Genomic DNA, 18551 nt, shown 5'->3' with positions numbered 1-18551 from the left:
GAAATGTCTCTTTGGAGTTCAGAAGGTTTCATTTTTGGGTTTCATTTTTTCCCCTTCTACTATCGAGATGGACCCTGTTAAAGTTCAGGCCATTTATGATTGGACTCAGCCGACATCTGTGAAGAGCCTGCAGAAGTTCCTGGGTTTTGCTAATTTTTACCGTCGCTTCATCGCTAATTTTTCTAGTGTTGTTAAACCGTTGACTGATTTGACCAAGAAAGGTGCTGATGTGGTCAATTGGTCCTCGGCGGCTGTAGAGGCTTTTCAGGAGTTGAAGCGTCGTTTTTCTTCTGCCCCTGTGTTGTGCCAGCCAGATGTTTCGCTCCCGTTTCAGGTTGAGGTTGATGCTTCTGAGATTGGAGCAGGGGCTGTTTTGTCACAAAGAAGTTCTGATGGCTCGGTGATGAAACCATGTGCCTTCTTTTCTAGAAAATTCTCGCCTGCTGAGCGCAATTATGATGTTGGCAATCGAGAGTTGTTGGCCATGAAGTGGGCATTCGAGGAGTGGCGACATTGGCTTGAAGGAGCCAAGCATCGCGTGGTGGTCTTGACGGATCACAAGAATTTGACTTATCTCGAGTCTGCCAAACGGTTGAGTCCTAGACAGGCTCGATGGTCGCTGTTTTTCTCCCGTTTTGATTTTGTGGTTTCGTACCTTCCGGGCTCTAAGAATGTGAAGGCTGATGCCCTGTCAAGGAGTTTTGTGCCTGACTCTCCGGGTGTTCCTGAGCTGGCGGGTATTCTCAAAGAGGGGGTAATTTTGTCTGCCATCTCCCCTGATTTGCGGCGCGTGCTGCAGAAGTTTCAGGCTGATAGACCAGACCGTTGTCCAGCGGAGAAACTGTTTGTCCCTGATAGATGGACTAGTAGAGTTATCTCTGAGGTTCATTGTTCGGTGTTGGCGGGTCATCCTGGAATCTTTGGTACCAGAGATTTGGTGGCTAGATCCTTTTGGTGGCCTTCTTTGTCACGGGATGTGCGTTCTTTTGTGCAGTCCTGTGAGACTTGTGCTCGGGCTAAGCCCTGCTGTTCTCGTGCCAGTGGGTTGCTTTTGCCCTTGCCGGTCCCGAAGAGGCCCTGGACGCATATTTCCATGGATTTTATTTCAGATCTCCCTGTCTCTCAAAGGATGTCGGTCATTTGAGTGGTTTGTGATCGCTTCTCTAAGATGGTCCATTTGGTACCCTTGTCTAAACTGCCTTCCTCCTCTGATTTGGTGCCATTGTTTTTCGAGCATGTGGTTCGTTTGCATGGCATTCTGGAGAACATCGTCTCGGACAGAGGTTCCCAGTTTGTTTCGAGGTTTTGGTGGTCCTTTTGTGCTAAGATGGGCATTGATTTGTCTTTTTCTTCGGCTTTCCATCCTCAGACAAATGGCCAAACCGAACGAACTAATCAAACTTTGGAGACATATCTGAGATGCTTTGTTTCTGCTGATCAGGATGATTGGGTGTCCTTCTTGCCTTTGGCTGAGTTCGCCCTTAATAATCGGGCCAGCTCGGCTACTTTGGTTTCACCTTTTTCTGTAATTCTGGTTTCCATCCTCGTTTCTCTTCAGGGCAGGTTGAGCCTTCGGACTGTCCTGGTGTGGATACGGTGGTGGACAGGTTGCAGCAGATTTGGACTCATGTGGTGGACAATTTGACATTGTCCCAGGACAAGGCTCAACGTTTCGCTAACCGCCGGCGCTGTGTTGGTCCCTGACTTCGTGTTGGGGATTTGGTTTGGTTGTCATCTCGTCATGTTCCTATGAAGGTTTCCTCTCCTAAGTTTAAGCCTCGTTTCATTGGTCCGTATAAGATTTCTGAAGTTCTCAATCCTGTGTCATTTCGTTTGGCCCTTCCAGCTTCTTTTGCCATCCATAATGTATTCCATGGGTCGTTATTGCGGAGATACGTGGCGCCTATGGTTCCCTCCGTTGATCCTCCTGCCCTGGTGTTGGTCGAGGGGGAGTTGGAGTATGTGGTGGAGAAGATTTTGGATTCTCGTATTTCGAGACGGAAACTCCAGTACCTGGTCAAGTGGTAGGGTTATGGTCAGGAAGATAATTCCTGGGTTTTTGCCTCTGATGTTCATGCTGCCGATCTAGTTCATGCCTTTCATTTGGCTCGTCCTGATCCGCCTGGGGGCTCTGGTGAGGGTCCAGTGACCCCTCCTCAAGGGGGGGTACTGTTGTGAATTCTGTTATCGAACTCCCTCCTGTGGTCATGAATGGTACTTCGGCGAGTACTGTCCATGGACTCCCTCTGGTGGCTGTGAGTGGAGCTGCTGCTTCTGAGGTTCCTTCCACAGGTGACGTAGTTTAGTCTTTGGCTGGCTGCTCTATTTAACTCCACTCAGATCGTTACTCCATGCCAGCTGTCAATGTTCTTGTACTGGTTCAGTTCGCTCTTGGATCTTTCTGGTGACCTGTCTACTCCAGCAGAAGCTAAGTTCCTGCTAGTTAATTATTTGTTCATTGTTTCCTTGTCCAGTTGGCTATTATGATTTTGCCTTGCTAGCTGGAAGCTCTGGGATGCAGAGTGGCACCTCCGCACCGTGAGTCGCTGCGGAGGTCTTTTTGCACACTCTGCGTGGTCTTTTGTAGTTTTTTTTGCTGACCGCAAAGATACCTTTCCTATCCTCAGTCTGTTTAGTAAGTCAGGCCTCCCTTTGCTGAAACCTGTTTCATTTCTGTGTTTGTGACTTTCATCTTAACTCACAGTCAATATATGTGGGGGGCTGCCTTTTCCTTTGGGGAATTTCTCTGAGGCAAGGTAGGCTTTATTTTCTATCTTTAGGGCTAGTTAGCTCTTAGGCTCTGAAGAGGCGTCTAGGTCGTGTTAGGTACGCTCCACGGCTATTTCTAGTTGTGTGATAGGATTAGGGGTTGCAGTCAGCAGAGTTCCCACTTCCCAGAGCTTGTCCTGTGTGAGTTTAACCATCAGGTCATTCCGGGTGCTCCTAACCACCAGGTCATAACACAGTATAGCCCGAATGATGGATAAACATCCCAAATCAGGTTCCAAAGAAATTCAAGCTGTACTGCAGGCTCAGGGTGGCTTAGTGTCAGCGCGAACTTGCCATCAACATTTTAAAAACATTTGAATGAAATGAAACGCTTTGCAGGAGACCCAAGAGGACTCCACTGCTGATGCAGAGACATAAAAAACCTAGACTGCAGTTTGCCAAAATGTACGTGAGTAAACCAACATCCTTCTGGGAAAGCATGTTATGGACCAAGATAGAGCTTTTATGATAAAGCACATCATTCTTCTGTTTACCGAAAATGGAAGGAGGCCTGCAAAGAAATGAACACAGTACCTACAGTTAAATATGGTGAAAGTTCAAAACTGTTTTTTTTTTTTTTTTGCTGCTTCTGGCACTTGGTGCCTTGAATGTGTGCATGGCATCATGAAATCTGAAGATTAGAAAATAAATTTGGGTCACAACGTAGTGCACAGTGTCAGAGAGCTGGTTTTGTGCCCTAGGTCATAGGTCTTCCAGCAGGACAGTTATCCCAAACATACTTTCAAGAAGCACGCAAAAATGGGTAGAAGCAAAGCACTGGAGAGTTCTGAAGTGGCCAGCAATGAGTCCGGATCTAAATCCCACTGAACACCTGTGGAGAGATCTTAAAATTGCTGTTGTGCGGTTTGGAGAATGCACCCTTCAAATATAAAGGGTGCACTTGTAAAAGAAGAGTGGTCCAAAATTCCAGTTGAGAGGTGTAAGAAGCTTGTTGATTGTTATAAGAAGTGATTGATTGCAGTTATTCATCCCAAAGGTTATGCAACTAAATATTAAGTTGAGGGTGCCAAAAATTTCCGCCGTCCCATTTTTGGAGTTTTGTCCAGTTTGCCTTTTCGTTCTCGTTTGTTCCAATACACACAAGGAAAATAAATATGTGTATAATTAATCATGTGTAATTGCATACATTTTTTTTGTAGGTTGCCACCATTTAAAATATGAGTTATCCTTAAAATAAAGTGTTTTAATATTGTAGTATTGCACTTAATTAGTAATACAGCTACAGCGAACTTTAATGGATTCTTACAGCTTATTGCTCATCTAGTTAAAATAGTGTTTGACTGGGAAAAGATCACAGCTGCTGCAGTACCGGCTAACATAAACAGGTGGACTGATGTTTTCTAGTGAGTTTCTTATGGAGCCTTGTTCATTGTGAGCTTTTTATGGAGTGTGAAAGTGCCTAAAATGTACGAATTACACATGAAATCTTCCTGGAATTAATTAAACAATTATAAATTGCAATGAGAACAACTTATAATACCCATCCGAACATGTTGATCGTTTGGTAAAATTTTAGATCTTGGATTTTAGTTTTCAGAATGAATCCGTCATACATACATGCCTGGTTGGACCATTGAATGGATATAAATGACAGCACCTTTCAGTGTAAATCAGTTATCCTTATGTCTTTAAGTCACTTTCTCTTCAATTCTACCTCCAAATAGTCAACACATGTCAACTATCTTTGATTTTAGGGTTTATAGTGGATTTGCCACTAATAAGGTTATGTCATATTACTAGGTTATATAATATCTACCTGTTTGGTGGGGGTTTACCAGTGGGACTCCAAGCAGGCTCAGAGTGGTTTGTCTGTCCTAGGTCATTGCATTTTTGGCATCAAGCAATGTATAAAGAACTGTAACACAGCTTATTCAAGTGAATTGTGGTCGAGTTTGGTTACAACCAAATCCATGTTTCTAGGATTCTTAAAATTAGCGGGATCCACCAACAAATATGCATGTATATTTTGGATTTGATAAAATTGCATAGAAAATTATGGAATATGATGAATGGAATACAGAACAGTATTTTCATTTGCAGAAAAGACTTTATATTATTTTTTTTATATATTACAGAAATGTTTTTGTCCTTATATCACATGGAATGGAAGGCCTGTGCTATTATGAGAGACTAGAAAAGTTGGGGTTGTTTAGCTTAGAAAAAAGACACCTCAGAGAAGATCTCATTTACACATATAAATACATATGTAGTCAACATAAAAGGACTGGCACATGATTTACTCCAAAGACCTTACTAAGGCCCAGGGGGGCACTCATTTCATGTGTAAGAACGGTGAGTCTGGTAGCTAAATAGGAAAGGGTTCTTTACAGTTGGACGAGTCAGTCTGCGGTATGCCCTACCACCAGGGCTGCCACTAGGAATTTCTGGGCTCCATACTGGCAAAATTTTTGGGGCCCCCTTGAGACTCCACCCAGGCTCCACCCCAGCCCCGCCTCCACCCCTCAAACTGTCCACTGTCCCACGTCTCTCTATTGGAAAAACTCCACTTCTCACCAATCACACATTAACAGTTCCCATCACCAGATCACACATATAGCCAGCAGCTTTTGTTTTGGCCAAAATATTTTTTAAGCCATCAAAATGACAAAGCAGACTCTTTTGGCAGGGCCCTAGTCTACTCTAACCTATTAAACATTTGCTAAAATATACAATACAATTTAGGTATATTTTTATTTATTTTTTCATTTTTAAAATGACCAATAATATCACATACAAGGGACAAATGCCACCGCACCATGACTAGACACCATATTACCACCACATAGAGACCTATAATACCCCATACAAGGAACAAAGACTGCCACATCATGTCCAGACCATATATTACCACCACAGTGACCGAATAATACCACATACAATGAATAAATACCACCACACCTTGACCAGATAACATATTACCACCACAGTGCCCGAATAATACCACATACAAGGAACAAATACCACCGCACCATGTCCAGACCACATATTACCACCACATAGTGAGTAATAATACCACATACAAGGATCAAATACCACCACACCATGACCAAACAACATATTACCACCACATAGTGACCAAATAATAGCACATACAAGGAACAAATACAACCACACCATGGCCGGACAACATATTACCACCATATAGTGACTGAATGCTAAAATACTGATCATTAATGAAAAAAACAATACTAATATCACTATAAGGCTACTTTCACACTAGCGTTAACTGCAAACCGTCCCAAAAACGTCTTTTTCCCGAAAAAACGGATGCGTCAAAAAACTGCAAAACGTATGCAACGAATACAGCATTTCGACGGATCCGTCGCAAAACCGTCGCAAATCCGATAAACGGTTCCGTTGAAATGCTGGATGCGTTGCATACGTTGCATACGTTTTTTCCATCCGTTGCATACGTTTTTACGACGGATCCGTTTTTAAAATGGGAGGCACCAAAATTTGATTGGCTACTGGAAACTAGGGAAATCTATATACTGACTGTATTTACAGCACATCTTTGAGGGTTTTAGTTTAGTGGCAATGATGGATGGTGTAATTGGGAGGATTTCGAGTTTGGTTACTGAAGTTATATTTGAGACGAATCGCCTGGATATCATAGTGCGGGAGAAGGAGGCGGCAGCAGAAAGACGGATGATGCAACGGAGAAGGCGACGATTCTGGATACATCTAATCAATGAGCTGCGGATGACCAGGGGTGTCCAGTCCACTCTCTATCTGGAGTTGCGGTGCAACCCCCAAAAATTCTTTAGTTATGTACGGATGAGGATGGAACATTTCGATTATTTGGTTGGAAAAATAGAGGATGTCATCCAAAGGCAGGACACAAGGATGAGGCTTGCCATCACACCGGCGGAGCGGCTCATGGTGACACTGCGGTAAGCATTTTTTCTTTATGTCATTGCTCATATTGAATGTGAGTACATGCTGCAGAGAATACTGCGCTGACACATTGCGCCGCATTTACTGTAGCATGTCATTTGTTGGTTTATGTGAGGCCATTCCACTTGTTTTTTTTTCTTGTGTCATTGGTCATATTGAATGTTATTACATGCTGCAGAGAATACTGCGCTGACACATTGCGCCGCATTTACTGTAGCATGTAATTTGTTGGTTTATTTGAGGCCATTCCACTTGTTTTTCTTGGTTGATGGTCTGTGCAATTTTTTTTTACATTTTTTTTTATTTTTCCCTGCAGCTTCCTAGCTACGGGTGAATCTTTGACTTCACTCCATTTCCAATTCCGGCTGGGGATTTCCACTATTGGCGGAATTGTGAAGGACACATGTCGTGCGATTTGGGACACTTTACAGCTGGAGTATATCCCACAACCAACAATGGAAATCTGGATGAGAAGTTCCGAACAATTTGAGCGAATGTGTAATTTTCCAAATTGTGTTGGTGCTGTGGACGGCAAACACATTAGGATTGCAAAACCGGCAGGAACAGGATCAGAGTACTATAACTATAAAAAATACTTCTCAATTGTACTCATGGCTATTGCTGACGCCAACTGCCGATTCCTTGCTGTGGATATAGGAGCGTATGGCCGGTCCAACGACTCCCAAGTGTTTAAAAACTCTCCGATGGGTCGCTGCCTGTATGGAGATGCATACAATTTCCCGCCAGCAAGACCGCTCCCAGGAACCAGTGAACCAGCCTTGCCCTATGTGTGTGTAGGTGATGAAGCCTTTCAACTGTCGCCGCACCTACTGAAACCATACAGCAGCCGTGAATTACACCGCACCAAGCGGGTATTTAATTACCGTCTTACCAGAGCAAGAAGAGTGGTAGAGTGCTCTTTCGGTATTTTGACAGCAAAGTGGAGAGTTCTGCTGACGGCAATAAAACTGGATACAAAAACTGTAGACGATGTTGTAAAGGCATGTGTGGTGCTCCATAATTTTGTTATTTCAAAGGAGCCCGTTACCTTGGATGACGAACAATTGGAGACATCCTTGTGGGATTACCGAAGTGCCTCTGTTCGCTCCACCGGTTCTGTTACTAGGATGAGGGAACAGTTTGCTGAATATTTTTTGTCACCTGTTGGGCGGATTCCATGGCAAGACATAATTGTGTGACTTTTTTTTAAATTTTTTTTCTTTTTTTTTTCCAAAATTTTTTGGTAGCAACTGCCACAAAAAAAAAAAAAAAAAAAAAAGAGTGTGTGTGGTTTGCTTGCTAATATAATATAAAACCATTTTGTTAAACCTTGAAAACGTCTGGTGTTTCTTTTCACTTAACCTTTCATATTTACCTTAATTAATGAACACACACACACACAGTAGATTGTAAACCAGAATTATGTTTATTTCAAAAAATATATTTTTTGTGGGTAATTTTCCCACACAAATTTTTTTTTGGTAATTTAAAGAACCTTTTTTTTTTGGCAAAAAAAAAATATGTACAAGTACATTCCAGGTTCACAGGTCCTGGTATTGTTGGGTGGAGTAACTATGGGAGGAGGGGCTGGAAGGTTGGACCACGTCGGTAGGTGGGATTGGGGAAACCCTACCTGTTGCGTCTGTAGTGGAAGGGGGGGGGAAAACAGGAGGCTGACCAGAGGGGTGTTGTGTTGGGGTAGGTGGAAAACTTACTGGGGAAGGAAAGCTGGGCAAAGATGAAGAAAACACGGGTGAATACATTTGGGTTGTGGGCCGGGTTGGGTATTGGTACTGATGTTGATATTGAGAGTGATGTGGATATTGGGACTGGCGGTGATATTGTGGGGCATGGTGTTGAAATTGGGACTGGGATGTGTGGGGAGGTGTGGGGGTAGATTGGGGTTCGTTAATTACCTTCAGCAGAGCGTTATGGCAGCTATTCATTACCCGCATCTGCTGATCAAAAGAAAGCTTTTCCATGCTCCTGAGCATGGACTGAAAAAAAAGATTGGCTGGAGCTTGACTTACATCTAAATGCAGTCTATCCAAGCGACTGCTGATTTCATGGTGGTTTTCACTCATGCGTGATTGCATCATGCTGAAACCAGCAGTCACTTGTTCTCCCAAAATTTTAAATGAATTTTGGAAGCCTGCATTTAGATGCAAGAACTCAGGAGCATAGCTCCTTTCCTGACCCCTCTGACGCTGCCGCCATGAACCTACCGGTGGTGTAGAGGTGGCAGGGTCAGAGGGGTGGGGTAAAGGGAACGCTATCTGTTGACCATCAGATGCGAGTAAGGAAGGCTGCACTCCACTGGTAGAGGCGGATGAAGTGGAGGGGACAGAGGGGTGAGAGGTGTGGGGCCTACCGACGTGGTCCCCGGTGGCGGACTCAGGAGGGATCGCTTCAGAGGGTGCAGAGGTAGATGCAGGCGCACGGTGGCTGGAGTAGGTGCTGTGAAAGAAAAAAAAATAAGTTAATATATTGATATGAAAAAGGCCGGACTGAAACAAAAGTTTTGTGATTAGACAGGTTCTTACTGTGATGTTGAATACTTACACTCTACTCAGCATGGTTTCCCTCAGGAAGGAGAGGTTCGGGCCATATCTGTACCTCCTCTTCTTCCTTGCTGCTGAGCCACTCGGGGCCTGCATCTCCTCGTTAAACTCCCTCTTAAAGCGATCCCTCAATGACCGCCACCGCTTCCTAACCTTGCTACCTGTGAAGACAGGAATGAAGAAAAAAAAAAAAAATATTCGTAAATGCAAGACATTACATTCAGCTCAAAACATCACTGAAAAGTGAATACTTACATAGTTTGCTCTGCTGCTGTGGAAGAAGGTCCTCCCACCTCGCAAAGATGTTCCGGCATACTTCCAACCAGAGCCGACGGGTGACACTGGTATCAGCATGCCTGCGGTCAGCCATGTTCCACAGTGGCTCCCGTTCACGAACCTCCTCGATGAGGGCTTCAATATCGATATCTGAATCGTATTCGGGAGCACACTGTGAAGCCTGTTAGAACAAAAAAAAAAGAAAGAATTAAAAATTAGTAGACTGAAAGCAAAAAATTAACAATTGAAGCCCCACAAAAAACCGACTCACTGATGGCCGACCGCGGCGTCGAGTCCGCCGACTCTGGGAGCGCCTGGGAGAACCTTCATGCTGTGCTGGACGTTCAGCAGCACCAGCAGCAGCAGCAGCAGCAGCAGCAGCAGGAGACTGAAATAAAGGATAAAAAAATTAGCTTTAATGTATGTATATGTTTTCTGTGTTACGTTATATATGAAATTCTGTTTTGTGTACGGTGCAGTGTGATGTGTGAAGCAAGTGTTTCACCACAACTTACACTTGGTTCCTCCTCCACTTCGATGTCTCCACCCGTCTCGGTCCCTTCCGACAGCTCCTCATCGGATTCTGATTCCTGTTGAAACATAATAAATGCATGTAGTGACTCAAAATGATGTAAATTTAAAAAAAAAAAAAAAAAAAAAAATTTTTTACTTACCGATACCTGCTGTTGCTGTGGAGGAGGGCTGCCGGAAGAGGACATTGTGTGGCTGTGGTCCAGGTGGCTGTGGTCAAGGTGGCTGTGGTCCAGGTGGCTGTGGTCCAGGTGGCTGTGGTCAAGGTGGCTGTGGTCAAGGTGGCTGTGGTCCTGGTAGGTCTGTAAGTTAAAAGACACTTGCAATCTGCTCTACACATTGAAGTAGCAGATTTGGGGTCTTCAAAACTTACTTTTCAGATTTTCTGGATGTGGGCCAGGTGGCTGTGGTCCAGGTGGCTGTGGTCCAGGTGGCTGTGGTCCAGGTGGCTGTGGTCCTGGTAGGTCTGTAAGTTAAAAGACACTTGCAATCTGCTCTACACATTGAAGTAGCAGATTTGGGGTCTTCAAAACTTACTTTTCAGATTTTCTGGATGTGGGCCAGGTGGCTGTGGTCCAGGTGGCTGTGGTCCAGGTGGCTGTGGTCAAGGTGGCTGTGGTCCAGGTGGCTGTGGTCCTGGTAGGTCTGTAAGTTAAAAGACACTTGCAATCTGCTCTACACATTGAAGTAGCAGATTTGGGGTCTTCAAAACTTACTTTTCAGATTTTCTGGATGTGGGCCAGGTGGCTGTGGTCCAGGTGGCTGTGGTCCAGGTGGCTGTGGTCCAGGTGGCTGTGGTCCTGGTAGGTCTGTAAGTTAAAAGACACTTGCAATCTGCTCTACACATTGAAGTAGCAGATTTGGGGTCTTCAAAACTTACTTTTCAGATTTTCTGGATGTGGGCCAGGTGGCTGTGGTCCAGGTGGCTGTGGTCCAGGTGGCTGTGGTCCAGGTGGCTGTGGTCCAGGTGGCTGTGGTCCTGGTAGGTCTGTAAGTTAAAAGACACTTGCAATCTGCTCTACACATTGAAGTAGCAGATTTGGGGTCTTCAAAACTTACTTTTCAGATTTTCTGGATGTGGGCCAGGTGGCTGTGGTCCAGGTGGCTTATGCCGGTCAGTGTGGTCCCTACTCTATCTGCAATATAATAAGTATAATGGATTGAAAGTTAGACCAAAGCAGAAATAGGTAATGTTTACCACTAAACACCATGTTAAAATGAGAAAAATATGTGAACACCCAAACCCAAAAACTGGTGCACGTTATACCATTCTTTTCCATGTCCCAAAAACAAAAAAAGGTAAACTGTGAGACACCTTTACAAATATTTTTATGTTTTAAAAAAAAAAAGAATTACCTCCCCGAAATAAAATTTCAAAGGATAACCTTTATTAAAAAATGACCACTCAAACAACTCTGTATTGCATGTGTAACCATTGGTACATACACCTGATTTAAATTTACCTTTAAGAAATTATACTACGGACAATTTTTTAAGAAACATTTTATTAATATATAATTTTTTTTTTTTTTTTTAAATCACAATGGAGCAGAAATGCTCTTTATTTTAAAATACAAGTACATCGAATGGGAATGGTTAAGTAAATTTAAAAAAAAAAAATATAACCTCAAGCTGCAGACCATTAGACTTTGCAATAATACATCCATTTTAATAAACAAACAAAAAAAAAAGGTGCACAAAACACTATACTAAAGGTACTGTCACACTAGACGATATCGCTAGCGATCTGTGACGTTGCAGCGTCCTCACTAGCGATATCGTCCAGTGTGACACGCAGCAGCGATCAGGCCCCTGCTGTGATGTCGCTGGTCGGGGAATAAAGTCCAGAACTTTATTTGGTCGCTGGACTCCCCGCAGACATCGCTGAATTGGCGTGTGTGACACCGATTCAGCGATGTCTTTGCTGGTAACCAGGGTAAACATCGGGTAACTAAGCGCAGGGCCGCGCTTAGTAACCCGATGTTTACCCTGGTTACCAGCATAAAAAAACAAACAGTACATACTTACATTCAGCTGTCTGTCCCCTGCCGTCTGGTTCCTGCACTGACTGCTGGCCGGAAAGTGAAAGTGAAAGCACAGCACAGCGGTGAGTCACACAGCGATGACTCACCGCTGTGGCTGTGCTCTGCTTTCACTTTACGGCCAGCATTCAGTGCAGTAACCAGACGGCAGGGGACAGACAGCTGAATGTAAGTATGTACTGTTTGTTTTTTTACGCTGGTAACCAGGGTAAACATCGGGTTACTAAGCGCGGCCCTGCGCTTAGTTACCCGATGTTTACCCTGGTTTACCGGGGACCTCTGGATCGTTGGTCGCTGGAGAGCGGTCTTTGTGACAGCTCTCCAGCGACCAAACAGCGACGCTGCAGCGATCCGGATCGTTGTCGGTATCGCTGCAGCGTCGCTAAGTGTGACGGTACCTTAAAGGTACCGTCACACTGAACGATATCGCTAGCAAACCGTGACGTTGCAGCGTCCTGGTTAGCGATATCGTTCAGTTTGACACACAGCGGCGATCAGAATCCTGCTGTGATGTCATTGGTCGCTGCAGAAAGTCCAGAACTTTATTTCGTTGCTGGACTTTATGTAGACATCGCTGAATCGCCGTGTGTGACGCCAATTAAGCGATTTGTTCACTGGTAACTAGGGTAAACATCAGGTTACTAAGCGCGGCTCTGCACTTATTAACCCGATGTTTACCCTGGTTAACAGTGTAAAAGTAAGAAAAAACACAAACACTTCATACTTATGTTCCGCTGTCTGTCCCTCGGCGTTCTGCTTCTCTGCCCTGTATAAGCACAGCGGCCGGAAAGCAGAGTGGTGACGTCACCGCTCTGCTCTGCTTTACGGCTGGCTGGCGCTCACAATGCAGAGAAGCACAGCACGGGGACAGACAGCGGATATTTTTTTTTTTACCTTTTTTTTTTTTTACTTTTACACTGGTAACCATGGTAAACATCGGGTTACTAAGCGCGGCTATGCACTTAGTAACCCCATGTTTACCCTGGTTACTGGCATCGTTGGTTGCTGGAGAGCTGTCTGTGTAACAGCTCTCCAGCGACCAAACAGCGACGCTGCAGTGATCCGGATTATTGTCGGTATTGCTGCAGCGTCACTCAGTGTGACGGTACCTTAATTAGTAAATACATCAAAAATCAATATTAACCAATATGGCATTGACAAATGCACATGCAACCAACAAGACGCACACAAACATACCTGCAAGCCGAGTCATAACGCAAGCATAACACATGAACAGTCGCAATATTGACGAAGGCATAATAAGGTGCAGGCACGTGAACACATACATAGAAAAGCACACAGCAGTACAAAAATAAACACACACACCCACACACACACACACACACGGCCATCAGTCCTCCGGCTGGAGCTTGATATCTTCACAGTGGCAGGCCTCACGGTGGATCTGGACTGTAGCATGGCAATGGCTGTTGCAGGATGACGGCAGGCCTCAGGTTGGATTCAGGTTTTATAAGCTCTTGCTATAGTCAGTACGTCATACACAAATGCGCACACACACACACACACACAAATGGCAATATACTCACACTGTTGTAGTGTGTCTGGTCCTTGCTGCCAGGCTGGGCTCTTGCTGTCCGGCTGGGCTCTTGGTGTCCGGCAGGGCTCTTGAGGTCCAGGCTGGGCTCTTGGGGTCCGGCTGGGCTCTTGGTGTCCGGCAGGGCTCTTGGGGTCCAGGCTGGGCTCTTGGGGTCCGGCTGGGCTCTTGGTGTCCAGGCTGGGCTCTTGGTGTCCGGCAGGGCTCTTGGGGTCCAGGCTGGGCTCTTGGGGTCCGGCTGGGCTCTTGGTGTCCAGGCTGGGCTCTTGGTGTCCGGCAGGGCTCTTGGGGTCCAGGCTGGGCTCTTGGGGTCCGGCTGGGCTCTTGGTGTCCGGCAGGGCTCTTGGGGTCCAGGCTGGGCTCTTGGTGTCCAGGCTGGGCTCTTGGTGTCCGGCTGGCTGGAGGCTTCTTCTTCTCTCTGAGTCTTGCTGGCATATGTGGGGTTTGAAGGCCCAGACCAGGTTTATATAGATTTGGGGATGTCTGGCCATTTAGATAAAAACACCTGTTTCTGAGCATGCTCAGTAGAAAAAAACGTATTGCAGCGCTGCATTGCGTCGTACGACGTGTCTCGACGCATCCGTCGCTCATAGACTTTCATTCTAGCAAAAGACGCATGCCGACGAATGCGCCGAGACACGTTTTATTGGCGGAGACAAAAAACGTTACAATCTTCTTTTTTCCAGACGACGTGTCGCCTCTTTTCGACGCATCCGTCGAAAGACGTATACCGACGAATGCAAATCCGTCGCAATACGTCGCCAATACAAGTCTATGGGGAAAAAACGTATGCAGCAAAATATTTTGCTGCATACGTTTTTTCTGCAAAACGACGCATTTTAACGTATTGCAGTTAACGCTAGTGTGAAAGTAGCCTAAGTGCCATTATACACAAGAGATCTGTACATGGTATGCAGTGTCCGTGTACAGGTAATACAGTGATTACCGGGACATTATACACAGGAGCTCTGTATATAGTGTCAGTGTACAGGTAATACAGTGATCACCAGTGAAATTATACATATGAGAACTGTATATATTGTACAGGTTAAACAGTGATCAATGACATTATATGCAGGAGCTCTGTAGTATCAGTGTAAAGGTAATACAGTGATCACTGGTGACATTGTACACATGACCGCTGTATATAGTATACAGTGTATAGTGTCAGTGTACAGGTAACACACTGACTCACCAGTTACGTCTCTAGGTGAAGTCCTTCAGCTTTGCTTTTCATCTTCATACAGAACAGACCGCCAGGGCTAGTCTCTGCAGGAAGTAACACAGTTATCTAGAGCACCGCTTGCAGAACACATTACTTAATTTTTTCCCAAATTCTAAACTACATTAGATGAAGAAAAAAAGGCGACAGTGTCGCTCTGCACAGTAACAGGACCTCATCCCCCATTTAAAACAGTATCCCCATCTTGGCCCCTTTGTGTCTCATTCCTGGCTCCAGCCGTATGTCCTTCCATCCTGCCCTCATGAGTATCCATTCTGCCCCCATGCGATGTCCCATCCTGCCCCATGATCCTGCCCCATCTGTCCCATGATCCTACCCCATCTGTCCCATGATTCTGCCCCATGATCCTGCTCCCTCTGTCTCCATCGCATCCATCCTGCCCCATGATCCTGCCCCATCTGTCTCCATTGTATCCATCCTGCCCCATGACCTTGCCTCATCTGTCTCCATCCTGCATCATGATCCTGCCATATCTGTTTCCATCCTGCCCCGTGTCTCCTATCCTACCCCCTGTGTCTCCAATCTTGCCCACTTGTCTCCATTCTGCCCCCTTGTCTCCATTCTGCCCCTGTCTCCATTCTGCCCCTTGTCTCTATTCTGCCCCATGACTCCATTCTGCCCCTTGTCTCCATTCTGTCCCTTGCCTCCATTCTGCCCTATGTCTCCATTCTGCCTCCTTGTCTCCATTCCGCCCCCGTGTCTCCATCCTTCCCCTTTGTCTCCATTCTGCCCCATGTCTCAACCTGCCCCCTTTGTCTCCATTCTGCTCTGTGTCTCCATTCTGCCCCGTGTCTTCATCCTGCCCCGTGTCTCCATTCTGCCCCAGTGTCTCCATTCTGCCCCCTTGTCTCCATTCTGCCCCTCTGTCTTCCATCCTGCCCCTTGTCTCAATTCAGCGCTGTGCAGGATGGAGACACATAGTCCATGTGTCTCCATCCTGCTGGTGAAACACATTGCAGCTTGCTGCTTTCAATTAAAAAAAATCTGTCCTTACCTTGCCACGCTCCTGCAGCGAAGATCCCTCCCGGCGTTTCAAGTACGCACTCGCTGGCGCATGACAATGACATCATATGCCGGCACCGTGCGCGCTGATGTTAGCTGCCAGCCCGATTGGCTGGCGACTTTAACTATTGCCATGAGGGCCACACGGCAATAGAGTAACTGAACCTGCGTCTGCATCGGCAGAATCCTGGGCCCTATGAGCAGAAGAGACGGGTCCCGATGCCCACCTGATCCCAAACACCAGTCAGGGCAGTAATGCCCTGATGGCGGCCCTGCCTACCACAAGAGGTAATAATGGTATGGACACTATAACAGCATTTCTTACAGGGCTGGATGCGTTTCTCACAACACGTGGCATTGTGGGTTATAAATCCAGCGATAGTGTGTAACTGTTGGAGAAAGGTGGAACTTGATGGACCTATCTCTTTTTTTCAACCTATAGAATTATATAACTACTATGTTATGAACAAAGTGAAAAATATGGATCTATGATAGGACTTCATTGACTATTTGCAAATATTATTCATTTTTATAGCGCCATTTATTCCATGGCGCTTTACATGTGAAAAAGGGGCATACAAAGACAAGTCCAATAAACATGAACAATACAAGGCACACAAGTACAAAAGGAGAGAGGACACTGCCCGCGAGGGCTCACAGTCTACAGGGGATGGGTGAGGATACACTAGGAGATGGTAGAGCTGGTCGTGTGGCGGATCAGTAGACCGAGAATCACTGCAGGTTGTAGGCTTTTTGGAAGAGGTTGGTCTTGAGGTTCCTTTTGAAGGTTTCCGTGGCAGGCGAAAGTCTGATGTGTTGGGGTAGAGAGATCCTGAATGTGGGGGAAGCATGGGAGAAGTCTTGTATGCGGATGTGGGAAGAAGAGATAAGAGGGGAGTAGAGAAGGAGATCCTGAGAGGATCGGAAGTTGTGTGTAGCTAAGTACTGGGAGACCATGTCACAGATGTATGGAGGAGACAGGTTGTGGATGGCTTTGTATGTCATAGTTAGGGTTTTGAACTGGAGCCTCTGGACAATAGGAAGCCAGTGAAAGGTTTGGCAGAGAGGAGAGGCTGGCGAATAACAGGGAGGCAGGTGGATTAGTCAGACAGCAGAGATAGATTGGAGTGGTGCAAGAGTGCTAGAGGGGAGGCCAGAGAGTAGGAGGTTGAAATAGTAGAGGCGGGAGATGACCAGGGCGTGCATAAGCTTTTTTGCAGGTTCCTGGTCAAGTAATGTATGGATCCGGGAAATATTTTTGAGTTTGAGTCAGCAGAAGGAGGCATGGGCTTGGATATGTGGCTTGAAAGAGAGGGCAGAGTCGAGGATCACCCCGAGGCACTAAGCATGCAGGACTGGGGAAAGTGAGCAGCCATTGACATTGATAGATAGGTCTGGTGGGGGGGTAGAGTGAGATGGGGGAAAGATGATGAATTCTGTTTAGTCCATGTTCAGTTTTAGAAAGCGAGCAGAAAAGAAAGATGAAATAGTAGACAGACATTGTGGGATTTTGGTCAGTAAGGATGTGATGTCAGGTCCAGAAAGGTAGATCTGCGTGTCATCGGCATAGAGATGATACTGCAAACTATGTGATACTATGAGCTGTCCCAGGCCGAAGGTGTAGACGGAGAAAAGTAGGGGTCCTAGAACTGAGCCTTGGGGAACACCGACAGATAGGGGGTGAGATGCGGAGGTGGTGTGGAAGAGGGAGACACTGAATGTCTGGTATGTTAGATATGACGGAATTCGGGATAGGGCCAAATCTGTGATGCCAAGAGATGAGAGAATTTGTAACAAGAGGGAATGGTCCACAGTGTCAAAGGCAAAGGATAGGTCCAGGAGAAGGAGGCCAGAGTAGTGTCGCTTGATCTTGGTGGTTAGTAGGTTATTGGTGACTTTAGTTAATGCAGTTTCAGTCAAGTGTTGTGGTCAGAAACTAGATTGTAACCGGTCAAAGAGGGAGCAGGAGGAGAGGTGGGAGGACAGTTCAAGATGGACATGCTGTTCCAGTAGCTTTGAGGCATAAGGGTGAAGTGATATCGGGCGATAGCTAGACACAGAGGATGGGTTGAGGGAGGGTTTTTTGACCATGGGTGTGATTGAGGCATGTTTGAAAGATGAGGGGAAGACACCATTTGGAAGTGAAAGGTTGAAGAGATGTGTTAGGGTTGGGATGAAGCCTGGCGAGGTTAGGGATGAGGTGGGACGGGAGTGGGTCAAGCGTGCAAGTGGTGAGATGTGATCTTAACAGAAGGGTGTAGAACTGATCTTCTGTCATGGTGGAGAAGCTGGTTTTGGAAGTACAGGGCTGAACAGTTTAGAGGAGGGTCATTGGGAGTTGTGGGCCAAAGCTTTCTCTGATGTTATTGATCTTCTGATTAAAGAAAGAGGCAAAGTCTTCAGCAGAAATGAGAGGAGAGGGAGGGGGTGCTGGGGGACAGAGTAGAGAATTGAAAGTGTTGAAAAGCTGTTTAGAGTTGTGAGACAGGGAGGATATGAGAGATGAGAAGTAAGTTTGTTTTGCGACAGTGAGCGTGGACTTGAAGCTGGCGAGGGACTGCTTGTAGACGGTAAAGTGCTTGGCAGAACGGGATCTCTTCCATCTCCGCTCAGCAGTCCTGGAAGCCCGTCTCAGTTCTATGGTCATGCTAGTC

The 18551-nt window shown here is 45.8% G+C and overlaps 2 protein-coding genes and 1 long non-coding RNA gene across 4 annotated transcripts; 1 reads left to right on the top strand and 2 right to left on the bottom strand.

Moving 5' to 3' along the window:
- Positions 1–5990: 5990 nt before the first annotated feature.
- On the top strand, positions 5991–8067 carry LOC138675702 (uncharacterized). The gene is made up of 2 exons (XM_069764156.1): positions 5991–6683; positions 7004–8067. The coding sequence occupies exons 1-2, from the start codon at positions 6328–6330 to the stop codon at positions 7884–7886; spliced, it is 1239 nt and encodes a 412-aa protein (XP_069620257.1). The 5' UTR covers positions 5991–6327; the 3' UTR covers positions 7887–8067.
- Positions 8068–8143: 76 nt separating this feature from the next.
- Positions 8144–10348, bottom strand: LOC138675701 (uncharacterized). 2 transcript variants are annotated; one of them, XM_069764154.1, is made up of 6 exons: positions 10199–10348; positions 10040–10114; positions 9796–9912; positions 9504–9705; positions 9250–9409; positions 8144–9144 (listed from the first exon to the last, which is right to left on the bottom strand). In XM_069764154.1, the coding sequence occupies exons 1-6, from the start codon at positions 10241–10243 to the stop codon at positions 8229–8231; spliced, it is 1515 nt and encodes a 504-aa protein (XP_069620255.1). In that variant the 5' UTR covers positions 10244–10348; the 3' UTR covers positions 8144–8228. The 2 variants fall into 2 exon arrangements, with proteins under 2 accessions (XP_069620255.1, XP_069620256.1); XM_069764155.1 differs by having other exon boundaries at positions 10205–10282.
- Positions 10349–10794: 446 nt separating this feature from the next.
- Positions 10795–11482, bottom strand: LOC138675700 (uncharacterized). Its single transcript, XR_011320705.1, has 3 exons — positions 11115–11482; positions 10936–11043; positions 10795–10864 (listed from the first exon to the last, which is right to left on the bottom strand). It is a non-coding gene; the product is annotated as an uncharacterized lncRNA (long non-coding RNA).
- Between the last annotated feature and the right edge of the window lie 7069 nt (positions 11483–18551).

The sequence above is a fragment of the Ranitomeya imitator genome, chromosome 4 (assembly GCF_032444005.1).
Source record: "Ranitomeya imitator isolate aRanImi1 chromosome 4, aRanImi1.pri, whole genome shotgun sequence".
NCBI lineage: Eukaryota > Metazoa > Chordata > Amphibia > Anura > Dendrobatidae > Ranitomeya > Ranitomeya imitator.
The sequence above is the reverse complement of the archived record's forward strand: the minus strand, read 5'-3'. Positions and strand labels throughout refer to the sequence as shown.